Source organism: Miniopterus natalensis, chromosome 16, assembly GCF_054644295.1.
Source record: "Miniopterus natalensis isolate mMinNat1 chromosome 16, mMinNat1.hap1, whole genome shotgun sequence".
NCBI lineage: Eukaryota > Metazoa > Chordata > Mammalia > Chiroptera > Miniopteridae > Miniopterus > Miniopterus natalensis.
This window is the reverse complement of record NC_142096.1, coordinates 7,714,815-7,739,171: the sequence shown is the minus strand read 5'-3', so window position 1 is coordinate 7,739,171 and position 24,357 is coordinate 7,714,815. Positions and strand designations below refer to the sequence as shown.

The following is a 24,357-nucleotide window of genomic DNA, read 5'->3' as shown; positions in this document are numbered from 1 at the left end:
TTCAATAATGGTGGTCATAGCATTTTTCAGAAAAGGGTATTTCCTGAAGGCTCCAGTATTCTTAGAATACCCCAGATCACCATCTTTTCTCAATGAATAGTTCAGGATAGATAAAATCTTAGGTTATTCTATATCCAGGGGTGTCTATCTTTCTACAAAAGATCTTCTAAAAGTATATAAACCAAATTTTAAAAATCAACACATTTATACAGATGATTAATATTCATTGATCTTTACTTGCTCCTAAACCATTACATTTATTTAACAGATAATCCCTTTTAGCCCTTTCTTTTTTACCTCAACTTTAGCCCTAACTCCCCCTATTCCCTTCCACACACATAACACTATCAATAAGTAGGCACGGAAATACACTAAGATGATTTTTTAAAACTGGCGAATTCTTTTTTGACATAAATAAACATGTCACAAAAGAGCCACACAAAATAAATAGGTAATAATATAAAATGTTAAATGACACAAAAATAAATATTCTATGATGTAAAATTTTAAACTAATTTATTTTTTTATAAATTAAGATGTTCAATTATGAGTTTGTCCTCAACTAAAAAGTGCTCCTATTTTGCTTATTATTCAAGCAATAATTTTTATAGGCGCACACTAATCTATCTATGAAATACATATACACACACATGAAGTATTTTTTGGTTTATAAAGTACTTCTAAATTTATTTTTTTAATATCCAGAAAACATTGTGAGTAGATAGTAATGTTGCTATCATTTTATTAAATTTCTTTTTTAATTTTTATTGAATTTATTGGAGTGACATTGCTTAATAAAATTATATAGGTTTCAGGTGTACAAGTCTATAATATAACATTCATATATTGTACTGAGTGTTCACCACCCAGAGTCAGGTCTCCTTCCATCACCATTTATCCTGTTTACCTTCTTCTGCCTCCCTACCCCCTCCCCTCTGGTCATCACCATGCTGTTGTCTGTGTCTATGAGGTTATTTGTTTTTGCTTAATCTCTTTACCTACTTCACCCAGCCCCCAACCTCCCTCCCCTCTGACAGCGCTTGGTCTGTTTTCTGTACCTATGAGTCTGTTTCTATTTTCTTTGTTTATTTTGTTCATTAGATTCCACCTAAAAGTGAAATCATATTGAGGGTGTAGGGAACTAAAGATCACACAGCTTGTAGAAGATTTGAATGAACGTCTTTACTGTGGACTCCATTTCAAACGCTCTTTCCCCATCATTCTGTCTTCTATATATGTACACACATGGGCACACACACACATGCACACATCTACTTGTGAACAGAGCAGTCTCTACAGATGAATTGAAAAACTACTTGCCAGTGACAATCAGGAATATTTTGGTTGGAGCAAACATCTCAAAATCTTTAACTCACAAGTAACGTTAAATGGGTTTCTTCCATTTAACTCAAACAGAAGCTTCACATTTTTAAGCCTCTGATCATAATTTGTTTTTCACACCTATGAAAGATCAATTTCTAAAAGTTGAAACATATACATTAAAATTCTTAATTTCAAAGCTCATACCCTCTGTGATAAAAAGTATAAACATATGTATAAATCTCCCCCCATGGGTAGACTGAGTTTTTATAATCAAAAGCCCTTTTGAAGCAAGTCTATTAAAAAAGAGGTTGATTGCACAGCAAAACATTCTTTGGTGTTAAAAACGTTTCTTTTGTGTTTCAAAATTGGCTCTGAAGGCAAGGTCAGGCAGTTTCAAAAATGGCCTAAGCAATGGAAACATCATTGGAGTGAGCATTAAAATAACTTCTTTCAAAGAGTAAACAATATAGCAACTACCTTTCTCAGAGCCTTACTTTCTAGGTCTCACCACACAACACACAGTCTTTCTCTTGGTACCCTCAATATCCCACAAGTGACTTCTTTGGCTTTTCCACTCCACTGCCACCTTTCACCTGCTCTTACTCATCCCTACGGGCTGAGAAGACTTTCTCTTCCTGAGAAGACTTTCTCTGACCTAGGTCTGATCCCCCATAATGCACTGTCACTGTGCCCTGTACTTGCTCTTCACAGCATTTGATAAGAGAATAACTATATATTTACTTGAAAAAAAAGTGTAACGTTTTTCACCCTCAGTTCCATGAGGTTAAGACTCACATTTGTTTTGTCTAGAACAGTGCAGAGTAGGTGCTCAAGAAATATTTGTTGACTAAATGGATGCCTAAATTTTACTGAAAAATTAATTCTTTTTTAGTCATATCCTATAAGTGAGATAGTGAAGCAACCACTCAAGGCTTACTTCGGTTCTGTGTTTATTTTAGCCTACCACATCACGTTATAAAGTTCATAAATATAAGAGCAACCAATATTTATAATCAAAAGCATTGTTCTTTGGATGGACTTTGTATCTGTTCTGAATATCCTGAATATTATAAAAATGTTTATAGCTAATATTTGCTTTAAATATTCTATACACTGCAGGCTCACAAGTAACAAAAATACCGGGAGCCTCTGTAAGGACAGGAAGAACATGCACTTGGAGTCAAATGGCCTGGATTTAAGTACAGACTCCAACTCTAACTACCCATTACTCCTCAGGATGTTCATGTTACATATCCGGGCTATGGTTTCTTCATATGTAAAATGAGTTGTATCACTTACTTCCTAGGGTTATTACTGTATTAAAACATGTAATGTATATAAATGCATTTTACAAACTCTATAAAGTACACAGTACTTGAAGTAACCTATCTACGGAATCTTAGAACTATCTAAGGAATCAAACTATTGGGACCAGAATTCTGACAATTATGTTCAGGTAGGTATCTTTTACTTATGATATTTATTCATGCAACAAATATTTAATGAATTTCTTTGTGCAAGGCTGTATCCCTCTCAGAATGTGAGGTCTCCGAGTAAGGTAGGCTCCATATTTACGCTGAGTCCAGCCGAGAGGCAATACCTCCCACACACAGTGGCAATCGGTTTTTCTATGGCTGTTCTACAATCTCTAGGACCTCACTGGAAATGACAATGCCAACTAGAGTTCTCACAGAAGAAGAGGCATTAAAGAAATTTTTAGCAGCAAAGGCAATTTCATTAGAGAAGATACCTAAAAAGCCATGTGTGGGATATAAAACTGAAAGCAACAAATGAGCAAACAAGAAAAACAAACAAAAATTCGTAGACACAGTGTGGGGGTTACCAGAGTGGAGGAGTGGGGGGAGGTAGTAAAGGGTAAGGACGGTCAAAGATATGATGACAGAAGAAGATTTGACTTCGGTGTTGGGGACACAATGCAATATACAGATGATGTATCACAGAATTGTATACTTGAAACCTATGTAATCTTATTGACCAAAGTCACTCCAATAAATTTAATTTAAAAAAAAACAATCAACGCTTGATAAAGTTCAACCTAAAAGTAATCAAAAGAATTCAAATAGAAATAATAATAATGTAATGTATTTTTGCCTGTTAATTGGCAAAGTACTGACCAGTGGGTCAGAGAACAGGCACTCCCATACCATATTTATTGACAGGAATTTACATTGGTAGAGCCTGTTGAGAAATACTTAGCAATAAGCAACCAAAACTTTAAAAATTTTCAAAATCTGAGAGGACACTAGAAGAAGAAACACCGAAGTGTTAGTGTTCATTATCTCTGGGTGAAAACATCACAATTTTTTCCCATCGTACTTTCTGATACACTAGCCAAAAGACAGGCCCAAAGTTACCCATGGTAAAGAACTCCACAATTACAGTGAAATCATGAACCATAACAATAGTAAGTGCTGGCTTTTGCTCAGAGATACTCAAGTGACTCAAATACTAGATTTTTAGTTTTCCTGTGCTTAGCTAGATCCGTTAGTAATGGTATCCTCCCTTCTATCAATAAATCTTTTAAATTCTGTAATGACTCAAGTTGTTTAATTAATACTATGAAACATCCAAATAAAATGAGAAAATAAACCTTAGCACTAACATCTTTACATCTTCCTCAAAAATATATAAGCTTTTAAAATTATTTTTAAGAGTCTCGGTTTACAAATGCCTAGTGATTGAAGCTAAAGAAATCTGACACAAACTCAGAAGTTAAATGAAAACTAAAATTTGGGAAATTATGATCTTCTAAATTAATAACAACACAAGGTTGTTATTTATAAGGTACAAACACTCATGGTATATTTAAATTTTATAGTTTTAAAGATGTCTGGGTTTATTTTGAATTTTTAAGAGTACCAAAACTTTTCTATTAAAATGCTCCATACATGTAAACATCTAAACGTAGCTAATCAAGAAAAAAAATGTCCAGAGTGATTATCTGCCATGGAGAGATTCCACCATTTAGAGGAAAGAGAACCAAGATCTCCAAAATCACCATTTGCTAAGTCTCTCCAGTCTCAGGGCTGCTAGTTCTGAGTATATACTCCCTTGATAACTATCAAGAGAGTCACTGAAAGCGACACCACAATTTCAGGGAGCAGTACGAATATGAATAAGCTCCGGCTCCATCTCTAGCAGCTACATCCACCATGAACCAAAGTATAAGGAACACTTATAGCCTTGGGACACCGAGTCCTCACACCTAAGCTTGCAAAACGCCTCCACACAAGGCGCCTCAGCTACCTGACAACTTGCAAGTATCCCTAGATTTTTCAGTAATTGTTTTGAAGCACAGAATCACAAGCAGTAATTATTCAAATTCCAGATGGCACACAGAGTTGACCATTCTTCGTAAACACTTTTATTGGCTTCAAGGCCACCATACTCTCCTGATTTCCCTCCTATTCCCGTGGCTGCTCCTCTTTTCTCGCCACTCATTTCTCCTTTACCTGATGGCTTTATGTAGAAATAGTTCCCTGGTGCTTTTTCTTATACTGCACCCCCTACACCTTTCCTTCTCTCCACCATTTTAAACTTTCTTTTGAGTGATTTCATTTACTTGCTTAGCTGAAATCATTACCAACAAGCTAATGCTTCCTGAATTTACATCTTTAGCTGAGAACTCTCTTCTGAATCCAGAGTGGCATGCTCAATTGCATACTCATCTGTCTTTTTAGCTTTCTTGCATGCTCCTTAAATTCTACAACTCATCACCTTCCCCACCCTTCACCCGCAGCCTGCTCCTCCTTTAGCATGCTTTAGCATCCTCCGTCTCAGCAAGTTTTAAGATTATATGCTTGGTTACTTAAGAGAGAAATCTGAGAGTCATTTTTCACTTCTCTCTTGACCTTCATACACCAACTCCCACCCCTATGGCAAATCAATCATTATGTCTTATTGATTCAAGCTCCTAGATCGATTGAATTTCAAGTTCCGCCTGCGGTGGCCTTGGCAGGGCCAGACCAAATGATTTCACGGGCCATATACGGCCCGTGGGCTGGACATTCCACTCCCCCCCTCCCCGTTCTAAATGAAGCATAAATCCATCAACATTTCCATCTTGTTACTACAATTCTACTTTAAACTACCAAAAACTCTCTCCTAGACAATTTCAATAACCTCCTAACTTCTCTCTACATCAATTCTTATCCCTTACAAACCATTCTTCACACAACAGAATGACCATATAAAATCATAAATAATATCATATCCCATCCATGTTTAAACAATGGTATCCTATCACATTTAAAATAGAATATTAACTCCCTCATTTTGCAGAAAGGAAGTAAGATGCATTTTTTGGTCCAGATGGTTGGTGACAGAGTTAGAATGAGCATCCACATCTCCTTACTCACAGGCCAGTACTCCTTACATAATACTACCATGTCTTTGACATTCAGCAACTCCTTATGGATGCTCTCATTTAAAATGCAAACTAATTTTACAGTTTGTAAGTGTCCCAAAATGTAAAAGAGAAAGGGTGATGTGAAAACACAAATGAGGTCAATGTAAACCTTGGAAATAAATGTTAAGTCCCAGATCTCATATTTTTGAGAGAATAAAACACAAATGTGGCCTAAAGCACTGAATCAAAATATATTTAGGTAAGAAGGGGAAATACTGAAATGAGAAAGATCAAACTTTCATAATCCTCCCCACTCATATGGCTGTGAATCTTATTAAGCAAAGTCAACCAGAAGAAACAGGTTTCTTACCACTTTCCAGATAAGGATTTTAAATCATACCTCAAAACTTTTAACCATGCAAATAATTTCTATAAGTGAATTTCAGATATATATCACAGAAGCCAAAAGTTATTTCACATCACAATTTTGAGTCCATATATTCCACAGTCTTACAGTCTTAGTTGTATGAAAAATATAAACTTTTTCTGAGAGATGTAACTAAAATTTGTCAATCTTGCTCTATCAACACAAATCAGTTCTCATGCATAGAAAAAGAAGACTAAAATCGTTAAAGAGATTGGATAAACAGAAATTTCAATAAGAATTTGAAAACAGTATTCAGGAAAAATAAGTTGAAAACTAATTATCTACGAAACAGACAAACAAGAAACTGCTCAGGTGGAGCTATAGTTAAAAAAAAAGAACTGAAAAGAAAAAAGTGGAAGGGGATTGCATCAGTACAGAGGGGAGGTTACCCTAAGTTTAATTTTCCAGTTCAACCACTGTGTAATTAGGTCAGCACAGTGAGAACTGTCCCACCAATAGCCTTCAAACCAATCTTGAAAGATCCAGACAAAATGCTCCAAATCATACCTTAAAAGTTCCAACCATGTCAAATGATACATACAGGCATACGCACAGAAGTAAAAATAGCTGATTCTAAGGAACAATTTTCATTCTCTACACTATTATTTTTTTGAAAAAAAATTAGAGAAGCCATGGATTACTAAAGAAGAAATCAACATGATTCTATATTAATGTTCCTAATGAAAAACTGCATCAATTGTAGGACAAAAACCATTTATTATATACTGAGCTATCTTGACATGCATGAGACTAATTCATTCCCTGGGATTTCTAGTGATAAAAAGGATCACACAAAATTAAAACAAAAACACTTAAGAGAAATATGCACTAATACCATTACTAAGTGACGCATACATATACACACACATAAAAATGAATAGATAGCAAAAATGAAACAATTGCTATAAATGTCTTACAAATAAAGAAAATACATTTAAAAAACTCCTCTTGAGTTTTAAACCAAATCTCGCTATGGCTACAGCACCTTTGTAAATAAAAGCTACCGTTAAAAGATGCCAGGATCATTTCAAGAAAAACCTTGTCCCAATCCACTACCTATTAAATGTTTTGCTACCTATTTCTCCTAGAAACTAAAGTCAGCAAAGATCTCTCTCACTTGCTTATCATGACGAGCAAAGGAAATAAAACACACAATCTCAAGGACATAACCAGAAACCAAGTAAAAAATTAAGCAAGGAAGCTGCGAGTTCCATATGGATTCTGTTGTCTTACACAATGCTGTCCAGATACAATCAAATACTCTATGGTGATGGAACAGGAGACTCCTGAAAATCTCCAATCTAGCAATTCTAACAAATGCAGTCTAGTGACCTCAGGGACGTCCCTAAGATTCCTTCATAGGATCTGCAAGGTCAAACCTATATTCATAACAGCACTAAAATGCTCTTTGCCTTTTGAATTCTCTTTCTCTCATGGGTATACAGTGGAGTTTCCCAGAGGCTGCATCATGTATGATATCTCAAGACACTGAATACAGGAGATAAAAGAATCCAGCTGTCTTCCACTAGATCTGATGTTAAAGGGGTGTGCAAAAATGTAAACTAATGCTGATGTTCTCACTAAATTTTCTTTTCCCTTTTGGAATATGCTATATTCGTTTCCTATTCCTGCAAAACAAGTCACCACAATCTTGGTGGCTTAAAAAAAATACATTTATTATCTTAGAGCTTCTATAGTCCAAGTATGGTTTAAAGAGTGTAATCAAAGTGTTAGCCAGGCCACATTTCTTTCTAGAGCTCCAGGTCCCTTTCCAAGCTCGAGTGATTGATTGTTGGCAGAATTCAGTTCCTTCTGGCTCTAAGACTGAGGTCCCGTTTTCCTGCTGGCTGTCAGCCAGGAATGTTCTCAGCTCCTAGAAACTCCCCCGCAGTTTCCTGCAGCATGGTCTTCTCACAGGCCTTTTCCAACATGATAGCTTACTTCCTCAAAGCCAGCAGAAGAATATCATGCTTCCGAGTAAGACATAGTCTCACACAGTGTAAGGTAATCACAGAAGTGACTATCCCATCATCTTTGCCATGCTCTATTAGCTAGAAGCAAGTCACAGGTTCCATACATACTTGAAGTAAGGGTAAAACTCATTGCAGGTCAATGTAGAATTTAGTCCACATAATATGATTAGTTATAATGCAGTGGGTTTATTGTTATTTTTAAATTAATTAATAAAGATATGTTTTTATTTCTAATATAGTAAATATCAATAAACATTATCCATATAAACAAAAGCTCTACGTGGTCCTTGATGATTTTTAATATTGTAAAGCAACCCCAAGACCAAAAAGTTTGAGAACCACTGCTCTAATCTAAGTTGCCTCTTATGTTTGCCTCCTCTTACATCTGACACATGATAAAAAATAAGAAAATCTACTTTCTTCAAGTAGTGTTCTTATTTTAAAACAAATAAGCAGTAGTCATGCTCCCAACATAAAATGAAATTTAAAATTGAGGAAATTATTCAAGTTATTCAGCCTTCCATAACATTTAGCTTGAAATTTTGAACTACAATCATTTATATTTTTAAATGTTTGACTATTCCCCACCCAATCCCATGCTTTCACAATTTCAGGGAATTGTAGGAGCAACCTATAGATTCAACACAATCCCTACTAAAATACCAATGGCATATTTCACAGATCTGGAACAAATACTCCAAAAATTTATATGGAACCAAAAAAGACCGAGAATAGCCTCAGCAATCTTGAGAAAGAGGAACAAAGTATGAGGGGTCACAATACCAGATATCAAATTATACTACAAAGCCATGTAATCAAAACAGCCTGATACTGGCACAAGAACAGGCATATAGATCAATGGAACAGAAAAGAGAACCTAGAAATTGACCCACACCATTACACTCAATATTTGACAAAGGAAGCAGGAACATACAATGGAGTAAAGACAGTCTCTTCAATAAATGGTGCTGGGAAAACTGGGCAGGTACATGCAAAAAAAAATGAAACTAGACCACCAACTTACACCATACACAAAAATAAACTCAAAGTGTATAAAAAACTGAAATGTAAGTCGTTAAACCATAAAAATCTAGAAGAAACCGTAGGCAGCAAAATATCAGGCCTCTCTAGGAGCAATATGTTTGCTGATACATCTCCTAGGGCAAGAGATACAAAGGGAAAAAAATTAAAGAATGGGAATACATGGAAATAGCTTCTGCACAGCAAAATAAACCATCAACAAAATGAAAAGGGATCCCACAATATTGGAGAACATATTTGCCAATGATACATCTGACAAGGATTAATTTCAAAAATATATAAAGAACTCATACAACTTAACAAAAGAAAGACAAACAATCCAATTAAAAATGGACAAAGGACCTAAATAGACACTTCTCCAAAGAGGACATACAGGTGCCAAGAGACAGATGAAAAAAGGCTCAAAGTCACTAATCATCAGAAGGATGAAAATTAAAACAAAAATGAGATATCACCTCATGATCCTGCCATAATGGCTACTATCAACAAATCAACAAATGACAAGTGCTGGCGAGGGTGTGGAGAAAAGGGAACTCTAGGACTCCGCTGGTGGGAATGCAGACTGGTGCAGCCACTGTGGAAGACAGTATAGAATTAAAAATCGAACTGCCATTTGACCCAGTGATCCCACTTCTAGGAATATATGCTAAGAAGCCTGAAACACCAATCAGAAAGAATATATGCACCCCTATGTTCATAAGCAACATTATTTACAATAGATAAGATTTGGAAACAGTTCAAGTGCCCATCAGTAGATGAGTGGCTAAAGAAGCTGTAGGACATTTACACAATGGAATACTATGCAGCTGACACAGTATGGAGGGAACTGGAGGGTATTATGCTAAGCAAAATAAGCCAGGCAGAGGAAGACAAGTACCATGTGATCTCACTCATATGTGGAATCTAATGAACAAAATAAACTGATGAACAAATAGATCCAGAGACATAGAAGCATGGAACAGACTGAGGGATCTCAGAGGGAAGGCGAGGGTGGGTGGGTGAGTGGGAAGAGATTAACCAAAGAACTTATATGCATATATGCATAACCCATGGATACAGACAATGGTGTGGTGAAGGCCTGGGGGGGGGGGGGTGAGGTGTGAGGGTGGGGTGGAAGGGGTCAATGGAGAAAAAAGGGGATATCTTTAATACTTTCAACAATAAAGATAAATTTTTATAAAAAGAAAAAAGAAAGCTGAACAATAAAAATAAATAAATAAAATTTTAATTAAAAATGGGAAGGTCTCAAAAGTAAGCAAATAAATGACTTCAGCATATGTGTATTTAAAATCATAATTCTGGAAACAAAGTAGAATATGAAGAAAAGCAAATAAACTGAGAAGCAGGAAGCTGGAAAGAAAGCTAGACATGGTTAATGCATAAACAGGGCAGTGACAATATCCACGTTGGAAAGGAAGGGTGGAATACAAGAGCTATAACAGAGATGGAATTGGCCAAAACTTAAGTAAATATTCACTGAGTATGAAAATCAGGAGGAAGGGTATTAGAATAAAAATGCCTAAGTATCTTAATTTAGGAAGCAGGATCACTGATGTTGCAATCAGCAAGGCTAGGGAATGACAGAGAAGCTGCTACTTCGGGGGGAAATAGAGACTTCAGAATGTTTTGATTTTGAAGTATCTGTGGGGGAAAAGGTAAGACTGTACAACCTCCAGATGTAAATGCAAGTCTGGTACATGGAAATCTCAGAACCAGTATAAATATTTGAGAATATAGATATTTCAATAGGAAAAGCAATGTTACACAAGAAGTCTTGTTTTTCACAATTTCAAATGCCAAGTTAATCCACTTATGGGTCTATAACCACCTCTGCAACTAATTCAAGTGGAATAATCACAGAATTGAAGTCTTGCTTTTGGGGTGCAACTTCGCCATCTGGTGGCAACAATAATGAATATGGGTTTATTTATATATTTTTTTTCTCTTTTGGCTTTTTTTTTAAATTTATCTTTATTGTTGAAAGTATTACAGATGTCCTCTTTTTTCCCCATTGACCCTTCCACCCCGCACCCACCCCCCCGCCCCAGGCTTTCACCACACTATTGTCCGTGTCCATGGGTTATGCATATATGCATATAAATTCTTTGGTTAACCTCTCTCCCTCCACCCACCCACCACCCACCCCCACCTTCCCCCTGAGATTCGTCAGTCTGTTCCATGCGCCTACGTCACTGATGAACAAGAGGAGCTATTGGTTTGACTTATATGAGGTTCAGAAAGGAAGGACATCATTACAGCTTACAGCCATTGAAGTGTGCCTCTATCAGTAACAGCAGCCAGAGGCACTAGGCAGAAGAGAAAGGAAAACAGTACCCACATCTTACTTTCCCCAGTGGGTCGGACTGTACTGTTTATTCGGGCTAGTACTCTGTCAAGAAAGAAGCACCACCAGATAATACTGGAGAGAGACTTGTTCTCATTACCACCTTTTCAAAGCTTAGAGCTATGTTTCCAGTTCCTTACAATGATGAATTAATTACTTATAAATTTGTTGAATTTATTTTTAACATCCACAACTTCCTAATAGTATGCATTCCACAACCTAAAAATGTATTACGTCACCCAGTATTTTACTATTTCCTTCCATCCTTCCTAAGCCTACCTTCTAACCTCCACAGGAGGCTATCTAACGTAGCTATCTAGTTTGGAAGAGTGAGCTGGTGTTATCTATGTTATTAAGTCGTTCATTTAAACCCTATCTCCACTGGTACCATCATTTTCTCCATCCCAGCTTGTCTACCTCGGCCATTATGGTTGCCATTCTACTGACCTTCTTGATGTCTAAAGTCCCTGTGTAGCAGACACTGCTACTGGCCCAACCAACACTGCCCCATCATTCACCATAGCAACATCTTGCTATTACATTTGTAATACTCTGCCTGAGTGCTTCCTCTGGCCACAGAAACATGCTTGGCCAGTGACTTCCAGAGAGTTAACACCCCCTCTCCTCCCCAGGAACAGACCTAGGCCAATATCAAAGAGAGTTATGGATAAATACCCAAGCCTCCTAGCAGATCATGTGCAGTAACTCTGAGGTCATGATACCGTCTCCTAGAAGTCTCAGTAAGACTGAGACACAATTGCCAAGAGGCAAACTGCTCTCGAATGCACCCAGTATTGTGTTCTTTCTCCTAACTGGATCGTTTTTCCACTCCCCTACAGGTGGTTCCCGAGACTGCCATCCCAATGAACTATCTACCCTCAAACCTTTGTGTGCTTGAATTCTCAATCTAAGATGGACTTCCGACCTTAAAATTCTTGGGTTCCTCAGATTCTGCACTGAGCTGTGTTCATAGTACTCCAGCCATCAGATCACCATGGACTTGCCCAAAGATAGAATTACATTGTTTGTTTCACTTTTTGCTAGTTTTCAAAAAACTGGTGCATCATCATTTTAGTATTCTCCCAAGACATTAGCAACACATCCGGTGATGACTTCAGGCACCATCTGAGGGCCTCCCAGTTAGCTTACCTGTTATAATCGACTGCTCAGAAGCCAACTGTAAAAGTATGATTGGACTTGTTTTTCCACAAATGCATGACTTCACACTTGTTCACACAGAAACATACCTGCCACTTCTGAACAATACATACAGCATAAACCAGGTTTTCCTTAAAATTTTTAATTCATAAAAAGAAATATGAAATAGAAAAATAAATTCCTTTGAAAATGTTCATACTCCTCCTTCCAAAAGTACGAAATATAAGAACCATAAACACTACTTTTAAAAGTCTAACACTTTTATCATGGAGAAAGCCATAAAATTGAGCCAAAATAGTAATAACAGCCCATAGATATGTCAAACTCATGAAACCCTTTCATCTTTATTTACTTGATTAGAAAACCACCTCACCCTTCAGCACAGGGTAGAGCCTTTAGAAATACTGTTAACCTTCCCCACTCTCTTAACTCCCAGTTCCAGTTAGTCCATCAATCCGATCTCTCTAACATGTCTTACAACCATCTCCCCTTCATTCTCATGGCTCTTATCCCAGTTTCTTTCCTCAGACAATAATCTCTATCTTAAGTTCCCTGTTTTGTTTCACTTCTTTTTCTGGAAAATCTGATAACCTGACACTCCCTCATCAAACCTAAGACTGTTCAAACCTTTAACAGCTCAAGTCCTAAACATCAATTTCAGCATTTATATAAAACATATGGACATTTACATTACATTTAGACAACTGGTTGCCTAAACATTTCATGTATTTTTATTTCTGTTTGGAATGAAGATTAAAAATAATGATGTTTACCTAAAGATTAAGCAAAATGTTTACCTGTCTGAAGCTATGTCACTGGCAATTTGGTGCTTCACTCCTGACCCATTTTTAATAGAATCCTGTCTTGTGAGCCCATGAGATCGACTTTTCTCCACTGCAGGTACAGATAAGTCACCTGGGGGTCCTGGGAACTGGGCCTGCTCGTGCAGTTTTGCTTTCTTCTCCTGCGGCGCCTCCTCGTTCCGCAGCCCTCGGAGAACCTTTGGATCAGGTTGCTGTGCTGTGTTAGACCCGCTATTATAGAACCATGCTCCTGATTTCGTGAGGATTTCTTGTTGTTTTCGGCACAAGTTACATACCCACATAACCTGCACATGAATACACAGGGAAAAGAAGTTAGTGTTTCCAAAAGTTAAAAACAAACAAAAAGACAACAATTCAAGCCAACAAAAAAGTATATGGTTATGGCGGGGGTGGGGGAACACATCTGTAAAACGTTCAACAATAAAGATAAATTTTTTTAAAAATGTAACCCAGATTAACAGCTACCATTAAGTCACATGCCCATTCTTCTAATTTTGCCAAAATAATTATAATAAAATAGATAATGCTTACTGGTAGTAGAAAAACAAATTATTAGTTCTTTATATGCATTCTTTAATTATTTTTTATTTATGTTAAGAGCATAGTGTAGAATATAGAAAGTGGATTTTGAGGCTAGACAGACTTGGGTTTAAATACCAACTCCAAGATTAGAAACTTTGCAAACTTCAACAAGGTACTAAATAGCTATAAAACTTAGTTTCCTAAATGATAAAACAGGGAAATAGGGAAGATAATACTAGCTTTCCTGTTTTAGGATTGTTTTGAGGATTGAAGATTAGAAAAATTTATATAAAATGTACAAGTGATGTATAATAGAATTGTACACTTGAAACATATAATTTAATTAACCAATGTCACCCCAATAAATTTAATTTAAAAAATAAAAGAAAATTAAAAAATAATAGCACAATGCCTAGTATACATTGGACTTTCAGTAGATTACTATATTAGTATATTAGGTTAATCTTCTATCACCAATTATATTATAGGCTTCCTGAGGGGATTTTATTTCTTTTAAGTAGCTCCTAACGGCTAAATAAAGCTAGGAACATTGTTGATCTTCAATAAAAACCTATTAATTGCTCATAGTTTCTAGTTGGACATTTTTTTAAGTGCACAGTTCAACAGTGTTAAGTATATTCACACTGCTGTGAAACAAATCTCCAAAATGTGTTCAGTTTGCAACACTCAAAATCTATAACCATCAAACAGCATACCCCCTTTTCTCTGACCCCAAAACCCTGGTAACCACCATTCTACACTTGATTTTTTAATATATTATGTTTTTCAGACTCCAGGAATCTAAGAATATCATAAATAAAATCTGTATGACCAGAAAATTTGCAACCTCTTCTGAAAAATATTTTTCAATTAATTAGAAAAAAATAAAATCACATATTCATAAAATAAAAGGTGAGTTCATATTTCAAGTGAGTGGTTCTGATGTTTTACTTATGTCAAATACTGAATCTTACACAGCTCTCCATATTGCTGAACATTTCCTCATAGTTTAAATAATTATAATATAGATAATCAGAGTAAATTAAAAACTCGGCATAGTGTTTCAACTAATAGAAGGGTAATTTTGTAAAATGTCATTTAAATTTTTTGCTTAATTGCCCTTTATTCCAGTTCATATTGTATGTGTTTATACCATACCACACAACATTGTATTTAACCATTTTTTTTATTTTGTTCTCTCTTTGAATTGTATATACATTTCTATTTTTCCACACAAAATTTAGAGCTCATTGCAGGCAAGGGCTCTATCTTCTTATAAATAATAAGAGCTTATAAATTGTAGAACAGTAAGACCTTCTAAATGCTTGCTGATTTGAATTTATTTGAAGTCCTTCTAGGGGGACACATGATAATTAAATGTTTTATGTTATTACATTAAGATTTATGTTTCATCGGTTTTCAAAAGAATTAATCATCAATAATGTCAATATATTTGACTATTTTAGTTTTTATAACTAAGAAAGTCTTTTATAGGAAAATAGCAAAATCTCACTCAATTTTTTTTAAAAATACCTCATAGTTCAGATTTCTTTTGGTTTGAATACACATGAAATACAAATATATTTAATCCATTCACGGTTTCAAAAATCAAATTTCAATCAAAATCTTCAGCCTTTCAATGCCATCTTGTGACAACTGCAGGCACTGCAGATCCCTTTCAAAAGTGAAAGGGGCACTAAATATAGAACCACAAAAAATGTTCAAATAAATTAAGTCTGAATTTCAACTTTTCTGTTTATTTTAAACAATTACTATTATTAAATTATATCTGCAAAGATGCTTTCTCCTCTGCCATGTAAGGTTACTCACAGGTTCAGGGATTAGGACATGGATATTTTTTGAAGGGCCATTTTCAGCTTCCTGTAGACAACATGAAAGTAGGATTGTATTGTCTATGGGACAATAGCACATATAGAAATGGACACATAGATCTTAAAATCTTAACCATCCAAATCCTAAATTTCAAATATACTGGGTGTCTCAAAAAACTATATACACACTTTGAATAATTATTAATTCCAATGAGTTAAATCTGAAAAGAAAGAAACATCAATTGAGCTATCAGCTGTTAAAGTGTGTATACATTTTGGGGGGGGACACCCTGTATATGAGAAAGAAATAAGCAAGAGAAAAAACCTATCATGACAAAGGGAGGATTACAACAAATGCAAAAATAGTTCAATACTTAAAAAAAAATTCATGTAATTCACCACATTAATAGATTAAAATAGAAAAAAAGTGATGATACCAATAATAGAGAAAAACTATTAAAGCATTCATATAATGCAAGATTATTCATGTGAAAGTAAAATCTAGCAAACAAGAAACAGAAAAGTAGTGCTTAAAACTTATATGCTGTACCCACAAAAATTCTATATCCTATTTTAACTTAAGAATAAAAGGGAAGAGCTTTTTATTTAAAGTCAGACATTTTTAAAAATAAAAATAAAATAAAATCAGGAATGAATTAAGAATCCCCTGTATCTCCACTTCTATTCAGTACTGTCCTGGAGACACTGGCTTAGTAAATCTCCTACACAAGACAAGAAAAAGAAGATGAAATAAAACTATCCTTACCTTAACACCATTTGATTATGGCAGAAAATCCAAAAAAAAATCTACAAACATTAAATTATAAGGGGCTTGGTGAGTTTCCTAGATCAAAAATAAACAAACTAGCCTGGCCAGTGAGGCTGTTGGCTGAGCATCACCCTGTGCACCAGGATGTCACCAGTCAGATTCCCAGTCAGGGCACATGCCTGGTTGAAGCTCAGTCCCGGGTAGGGGGCGTGCAGGAGGCAGCGGATCATGGTTTCTCTCTCATCGATGTTTCAATCTTTCTCTCCCTCTCCCTTCCTTCCTCTCTCTGAAATCAATAAAAAATATATATTTAAAAATATAAATAAATGAATAAACTAAAATAAACAGCATTTCTGTATACCACTAATAATCAACTACAAATATTTAATTAAAAATGTAGATAAATACCTGTTACCAAAAAAAAATAATATACGAGAGTCTAAAAGAAGACTAACATAAGTGGAAAGATATACTCTGTTGGGATGAAAAGACAAAATACCACAAGAATGTCAGTCTGCCCAAATTAAATCTATAAAGTTCAATGCGATTTTAATCAAAACTCTACTACTGTTTTTCATGGAATTCATCAAGCCAATTCTAAAAGGAATATGAAAGAGCCAAGATAAAAAAAAATCTAGATAATTCTAAAGAGAAACAATTTGAGGTAGACTTGCTCTACTTACTATAAAGTGACAGAAATTAAGGTAGTGTGGTATGAACAGGGAGATGGTTAATGGAACATGGAGCATAAGAAAGACTCTAGATACAGACTCTCACATATGTCAGTGTTAACACTGCAAATCAATGGAGAAAAAATGCACTATTTAATTAATAGAACTGGGACAACTGGTTCTCCGTACTGGGGGGAAAAATAGATTCACACCTCACACCACATAAAAAATCCATGCCAAATATATTAAACACTAACACATGAAAGCCAAAGCTTTGAAACTTCTGTACCAAATATCAAGAAAAATTTTATGAAGTCAGAAAAACAATAGATTTCTTAACTCAAATATAAAAAGCACGAAGTACAAAAAAGGATAAATCCTACTGCATCAAGATGTTTAAACATTTGAACAGTACAACAGTAAAATAAAATAAAGTAAAAAGAAACCGCAATCTGGGAGAGATTTTATTCCAATGTATACAGTTAACAAAGTGTATGCATTCAGAATATATGAAGAACTGGCATATTTCAATAAGAAAAAAACAAACATCACAGTAGAACAACAGGTCAAGAATGAATGTACAATTCCACTGAGAAACCCAAATCGACAATAAACAAATTAAAAGGTGCTTAACATCATCAGTCGGAAAATGGAAATTTAAAACAATGAGTCACTATCCCACCCATCTGTCTAGCAACACTTTAAGTCTGACAATACCAAGCATCAGAGAGGAAGTAGAGGAAAGGAACCAATACAAATATTCTTCTCAGGACTGTAAGTTATTCTCAACCAGTTTGGGGAGCCACTCCGCAGTATGCAGTGAAACCTGAAATGGCTACCTACATATTCTATGGCCCAGAAACCTTAGAGAAATTCTCACGGAGGCACAAGAAGACATGAAGAGCTATATTTATTCAGTACTATTTCTCTTAGAAAAATAATTTAGATAGCGAAAATGAATAAACTATAGCATATTCATGCAGAATTATATTCGGCAGTCGAACGAATAAAATAGATTTAAATAAATCTAAATTTTGAGATAACTCTCAAAATATAATTAAACAAAGAAGTTTCAGAAAAATAAATATAGTGTGCTCTATAATATAAAGCTAAAAATCCTTGCAAATAATACTATAGATGGTTTGGCAGCATATATGTATGAAGTTAAATTACACAAATAAAAAAGTGTGGGATGACAAGTATTCAAGACAATTGCTGTATCTCTAAAAAATATATAGAAAAGTTTTAAGATGTGTATAACTGGTTGGTATTCTCGAAATGTCTCAATGTATTTCAAATACTTCAAAATGAACACAAGGGAAAACAAAAAAGTGGGAGGAGATTGGCATGTATAACTAGGAATGTCAGGCTAGTAACCAATTAGGGTTAATTAGACTAGTGAAAATATTTACTGATACTCATAATTACACTGAAAGTTAATGTGTATTTAACATAAACATATTAGTTGATTGAGAACTAATTAGTAAATTTTCATACAAATATAACTTTTTAAATAGTATATGGTATACTTTTGAGGGGGGTTTTATGGAGGGGTATGTGTAAAATTGGCAATTATATCAAAGGTAACCAATTAACTGTACATATTTTGTAGTGTTGGTTTTATTTTTGTTTTCATCAAAGCACGTGATATTTTATAAACGTCCTGTTCTAAATTAAATTTTATCAAAAAATGACTGAAGTGGCTGCCAAAGTAAATTAATTCTTGAAAAGAATTGTTTAGGGTTATTATCAGAATAAGTAATTGTTGCCTTCATAATAAATATTTGACTTTTAAAACCTTATTTTAATTCAGAATTGCATTTTGAGCTTAAATTTCTCTAAGTTATTTTGAAAGAAAAGACAACTTTTAAAACAGAATGTATATCCTGCAAGATTAAGGAAAGTGAACATTTCTGCAGTAATTGCACTTGCCCACTAGTCTGTGCTCTAGTCCTTTGTTCAAACTGGGCCCAAAGACTGCATTTTGTACTATTTTGTTAACCTACTTTTTCCCTAAAAAATAAAATTTCAGTTAAAACTATAACTTTAATAAAATTTTAAAATGAGTTTAAGAAGTAACATTATTCACATTACAAAATGCGACGATATTAATTAGAATATTTTCCATTGCATATTTACTGATTAAAGACTCAATAGAGCAAATATAAGTGTACTATCGCTTGACAGTTTTCTTTTTCATCATTTAAAAGAAGTTAAAGGTTCTGATGTATAAATTATAGAACTACAAAATCATTTCAATAAATTTAAAGTACAACTAAGCAAGTTTAATTTTTCTTAAAATAGAAAGCATATTCCCCTAGAAGGTTTCATGAAAAACAGGACATGACTATTCCTAAAGAGGACATCTTATTTAAAAAAATAAACAAACAAACCAGAACATAATTACATGAAAGTAAACAGATGGTAAAGAAGATAATGCTTTATCCAAATTGAAGAGAATTGAAAGTGTAAAACTAGAAGCAACACAAAGGAAATACTAACAAAAACATGGTGATACGAAAATCATTAGAACACCCTTGGGGAAAAGAAATTTTTAAGGAAGGGTTATTTCTTCAGAGAAAAAGTTCATAGTATAAAGTTTCATTTACCTTTTCTCAGATTCTCACTAATAATTATTAAAGACTTTAAGGTTAATGGACAAAACTACTTGGGATCTTCCATGGCTTCTTGCAAGTAAACTTTCAGAAGCCATGGACTTCCTTCTGCACACTGAGCTTCCTGCTCCTGTAACTGCTAAAAGGCAATGAGTCCCCTGACCTACTTGAAAGCAGATTCAATGGAAAGCAAGTCCAACTTGGTCCACCCAGGGGAGAGCGACTATTCTAAAAAAATAAACTATCAGGGCACAAAATGAAAAGCACAGTGCACAGCAAAGCTTCAGCAAATTCGTAATTTGATTCACCACAAACTTAACACGACCAAAACTGAATTCCAGACCTTCGCCTTAAAATTGCTCCAGCTACAGGAATTTGATAGCATTCCTACAGGTAAAAACAAAGAAGGAAAGGACAAGCCAAGCCACCCTGAAGACCCTTCCTTCCGCTCGGAGCCCGCGTTCCCAAGCCAGGTCCATATCCCCACCGCCCTCTTTGGGTTTCTGCCAACTTGAATTTGGTAAAACTTTCAGGCCTCCAGTTTAGTTTGCCTCATGGGAAACAACGGGATAACCTCAGAATGCTTTTCTCGGCACCGTGTGCAGCCTCCGATTACGGCTCCCTGCTGTAATCCCTCTCACGCCATACTGCAACATGCACGCACCAAGGAGAGCTATACAAATGTAAAGAATAAAAAGCTGAACATCAAGAAAAAGAATCGGAATAGAAAGATTTTAACTATGTTTGCAGGAAGTCACCAGTGTCTAGAGCAAACCCAAATCCAAATCAGACCTCTAAGGGCAACTATTGAGAGAATATTAAAACCTAGGCTAGAGTTGAATCCTCTAAACCTAAGTACTTCAAAATTATAATTATGTCTAATATTTAAAATGAGGATATAAGACAGACATTTTACCAATCTCTAAAACACATTAAAAGAAAAACATATGAAATACTTAACACTCAACTGTATATATATATATACTGCAGAAAAATCCACGCTCAATGTTGTGACTCATTATCACAAATGCTGAATCTTTATACTAACTCTGAAGCTTCTTTTAAAAACTCTGGCCAGTACAATGACAACTTTAGGAAAACATTATAAGATTAAAAGAATTCTTAACACAATGGAAAGTGCTATAATCTCCTTAAAAATACTAAATTCTAAAGAGGCAAGCCTCTTTAAGAATCAAGTAAAGTAATCAATTTTCAGCTACAGTATAATAAAATGTTTTTCGGTAAAATGTATTTCGGCATGCTTAAAATATCTTAATGTATGTATAGTGATTATCATGCACTACAACTGTAACAAAGCACTTAGAAGTATATAAATTAAATACAGCTATGAAATGAAAATTAGCAAGAGCAGCAATAAGGAAAAAGCTAATATTAGACAGAAAAAGCCTCTAACCACTTTGTCCTTCCGGCGCGGATATCCACGGAAGCAGGTTAGGAAGGGCAGAAAAGACAAGACAAAAAGAAATAATTAATTCCTTTCTTAGAACATGGGTTTTTAAGAGCTTGTTAGTGAAATAAAAATTCTGGAAAAGCCTAATTACATTTTGACTAAAATCTAAACATTTTAAGAGAAATGATTTAAGAGCCTGCTATATAATAGAATATATTAAGGCATATAAATTAGAATAATTTCTATAAAAGCAATTAAATACCCAAACATCAGAAAAAGGAGAATGCTCTTTCCACAAATGAAATCCTAATTAAATACCCAATAATTCAAAGAGAATCTGAAAACTGTTATGAAAAAGGCTTTATGGCCCCGCCAGCATGGCTCAGTAGACAAGCATCGACTATGATCCAGGCGATCAGGGGTTCGATTGCCGGTCAGGGCACATGCCCTGGTTTCCAGCTTGATCCCAAGCAGGGGGCGTGCAGGAGGCAGCCAATCAATGACTCTCAACATTGATGCTTCTCTCTCTCTCCCTCTTCCTTCCTCTCTCTGAAATCAATAAAAATATATTTAAAAAAGGAAAAGGCTTTACATACAAAAACAGTAAAACACTGTATCACTGTTTATCTTTAATTTCATCACATACTAGCAAAAGTAGACAAATTGTATTTTTATATAAATTATGAATAATGCTTCTAAAAGTCACCTCTGTCCCATTAATTTAGGAGTCTCCTAACTTTATAACTAAAAGGAAAAGAATTATAAAAGTTATTAAAGATAAAGTATTACTGATTAAAAATTAATAATTTTAAGTCATAATTTCCCAATATTGTAATGTGGAAAATAAGTATTATAAATGTGGAAAATAAAATGGTAAGATACATGATTTGGTCAAAAGAACCTTTTAGATAAAATAAAATTAAAGTCAATTATTGCATTTCTCTTTATTTAAATATAATGATATTATATGAAAAGTGATAATGTAATAATAATGACCTGATATATTATAAAAACATATAAATTAAAAGTCAAAATCATGTGTTTTCAAGTTCACTTTCTCAGCACTTGTGACTAAGAGGAAAAACTTTGCAATCATAAAGTCCTCTCTTGCCCTAGCTGGTTTGGCTCAGTGTTTAGTGCGTTGACCTGCAGACTGAAGAGTCCTGGGTTCAAGTCCAGCTAAGGGCACGTACCTCGGATGCAGGCTCAATTCCAGCCCCCGTTGGGACACATGAGGGAGGCAACCAATCAATGTGTCTGTCTCTCTCACATCAATGTTTCCCTCTCTCTCTCTCTTCCACTCTCTGAAAAAGCGATGGAAAAATATCCTCGGTTGAGGATTAAAAAAAAAGACCCATCTTAAAATTCCACCTTTTAAACAACATTCTTAGCTGTATATCCTGTGCAATTTCCTAAGCTCTCTAAGCCTTTACTTCCTTCTCTTTGAACTGGCAAACTTCAGAAGAAAAGAAATTCAAAACAAAGGATGGATACGTCTTCTAATCAGATTTTAATAATACAATTATGTCAGAAGGTTCATCGTATTTATAAAAGTGATATTTATTAAACTTGTTAATAATCAAATTGGAATTGAGTTGCTTAAAAATCAAAGGTAATGTATAAATATAAACTGTTATCAAGGACCTTAAGACAAAGACAAAGATTAAAATCTCACATAAATATAAATAATAACCTACTGGGGCGGAATATTCTCATTTTAAACATATGGATAATTTGGATTTTAAAATACACTTTCTTTAAAAGTTCATTTCAACCTGAATCATCTGAATATTTCCTCCAGCTTTCCATTTAGTCTGTGTGTTTTAAAAAAAAGTTTCAATTTAAGGATTAAAAACTTTATATAATTTACATACATATTCATTATGGCAGAGTCAGTTTATGTATGCAATAAGAAATACACTAATCCAATATACAAATATGATTAACTGAATAAGAAAATATATATGAGAGCATCTTACATTATACCAGCCATATATGGTAAGTAAAAAGAAACCTAATACCATAAAAATTACTGCAAAACACTTCTATAGCACTCACTGTGTGCCAAGTACACGTCTAAATGCTTTATATAAAATTAATTAATTTTATCTTCACCAATAGGCTACAGGATAGGTACTATTATTATTTCTATTTACAGGTGAAGAAACTGAGACAGAAAGATTAAGCATCTTGTATAAGTCACACAACTAGTATGTGATGAAGACAGGATTCAAACTTGGCCTTACTTCAGGACTTGTGTTGATATGGCTCCAGCACAAATTTCGAAGGTGAAAATGCATTCCTTTACACTCGATTTAATACGTTATTTTGCCTCCTCCCACAGTGCTAATATTCACAAAGAGGTATAAAATTCTCTAAGATTCTGCAAGTTAGACAGTTCCTCAGAGTCACTACGTTATCCCACGCTACTAGGGAGGTTGACATCAGTGAGGGGAAACAATTCTTTTTCCTTTTAACATCTACAACTATTTCCTGATAATATTCTTACACATTCTAGGTTATTTGGATTAAAGGCTTGCAATTAAAGATCCACCTGATGAAACCTCTTAATTCTGAGAGGTTTTCCTACTTTACCTATTCCTCAAATTCCTGTAAATACAGTTTTCTAAAACAGTGGTGCCCTTAGCACTCCCATGTTATATAAATGTGGGAAGGGATTAAAACCAAAGCTTAACATGCAATATGCTAGACACAGTAACATCAGAGAATTCATGAAGCTTCTCAATTACTTTTTAAAAACTGTTTAAGTGGTAGATTATTTGGCTACATAAATATACTTTTCAGATACTTCAAGAATTCATGAGTAATCTAGTATTAATTTAAAAATCATAAAATGTTAAACTAAAAAAAAAACCCTTACAAATCAGTTAGATTAATGCTTTCATTTTATAGATTTTAACACAGAAGCCCTAAGACATGATGTGACACAGCAAAGAAAAGTCACACAATCCTAGGGCAGGGTCTAAAACTGGCACTCCTCATTTCTCAACGCATGCCACCCTCTTCCTGAAGAAAGTCCAATTTTTTTCCCAATATACCAGGATGTAGAAACTCTAT

General features: G+C 34.6%; 1 protein-coding gene across 14 annotated transcripts in view; it reads right to left on the bottom strand.

Moving 5' to 3' along the window:
* RIMS2 (regulating synaptic membrane exocytosis 2) overlaps positions 1-24,357 on the bottom strand; it is a 215,540-nt gene that overhangs the window by 158,401 nt on the left and 32,782 nt on the right. For 13 of the 14 annotated variants that reach the window (XM_087825325.1, XM_087825324.1, XM_087825331.1 and 10 more), the window contains one exon: positions 13,433-13,743. In XM_087825325.1, coding sequence (XP_087681451.1) covers positions 13,433-13,743 — 311 coding nt within the window. Of the gene's footprint in view, positions 1-4,931; positions 4,974-13,432; positions 13,744-24,357 lie in introns of all 14 variants that reach the window. The other variant, XM_087825334.1, reaches the window with a different exon arrangement.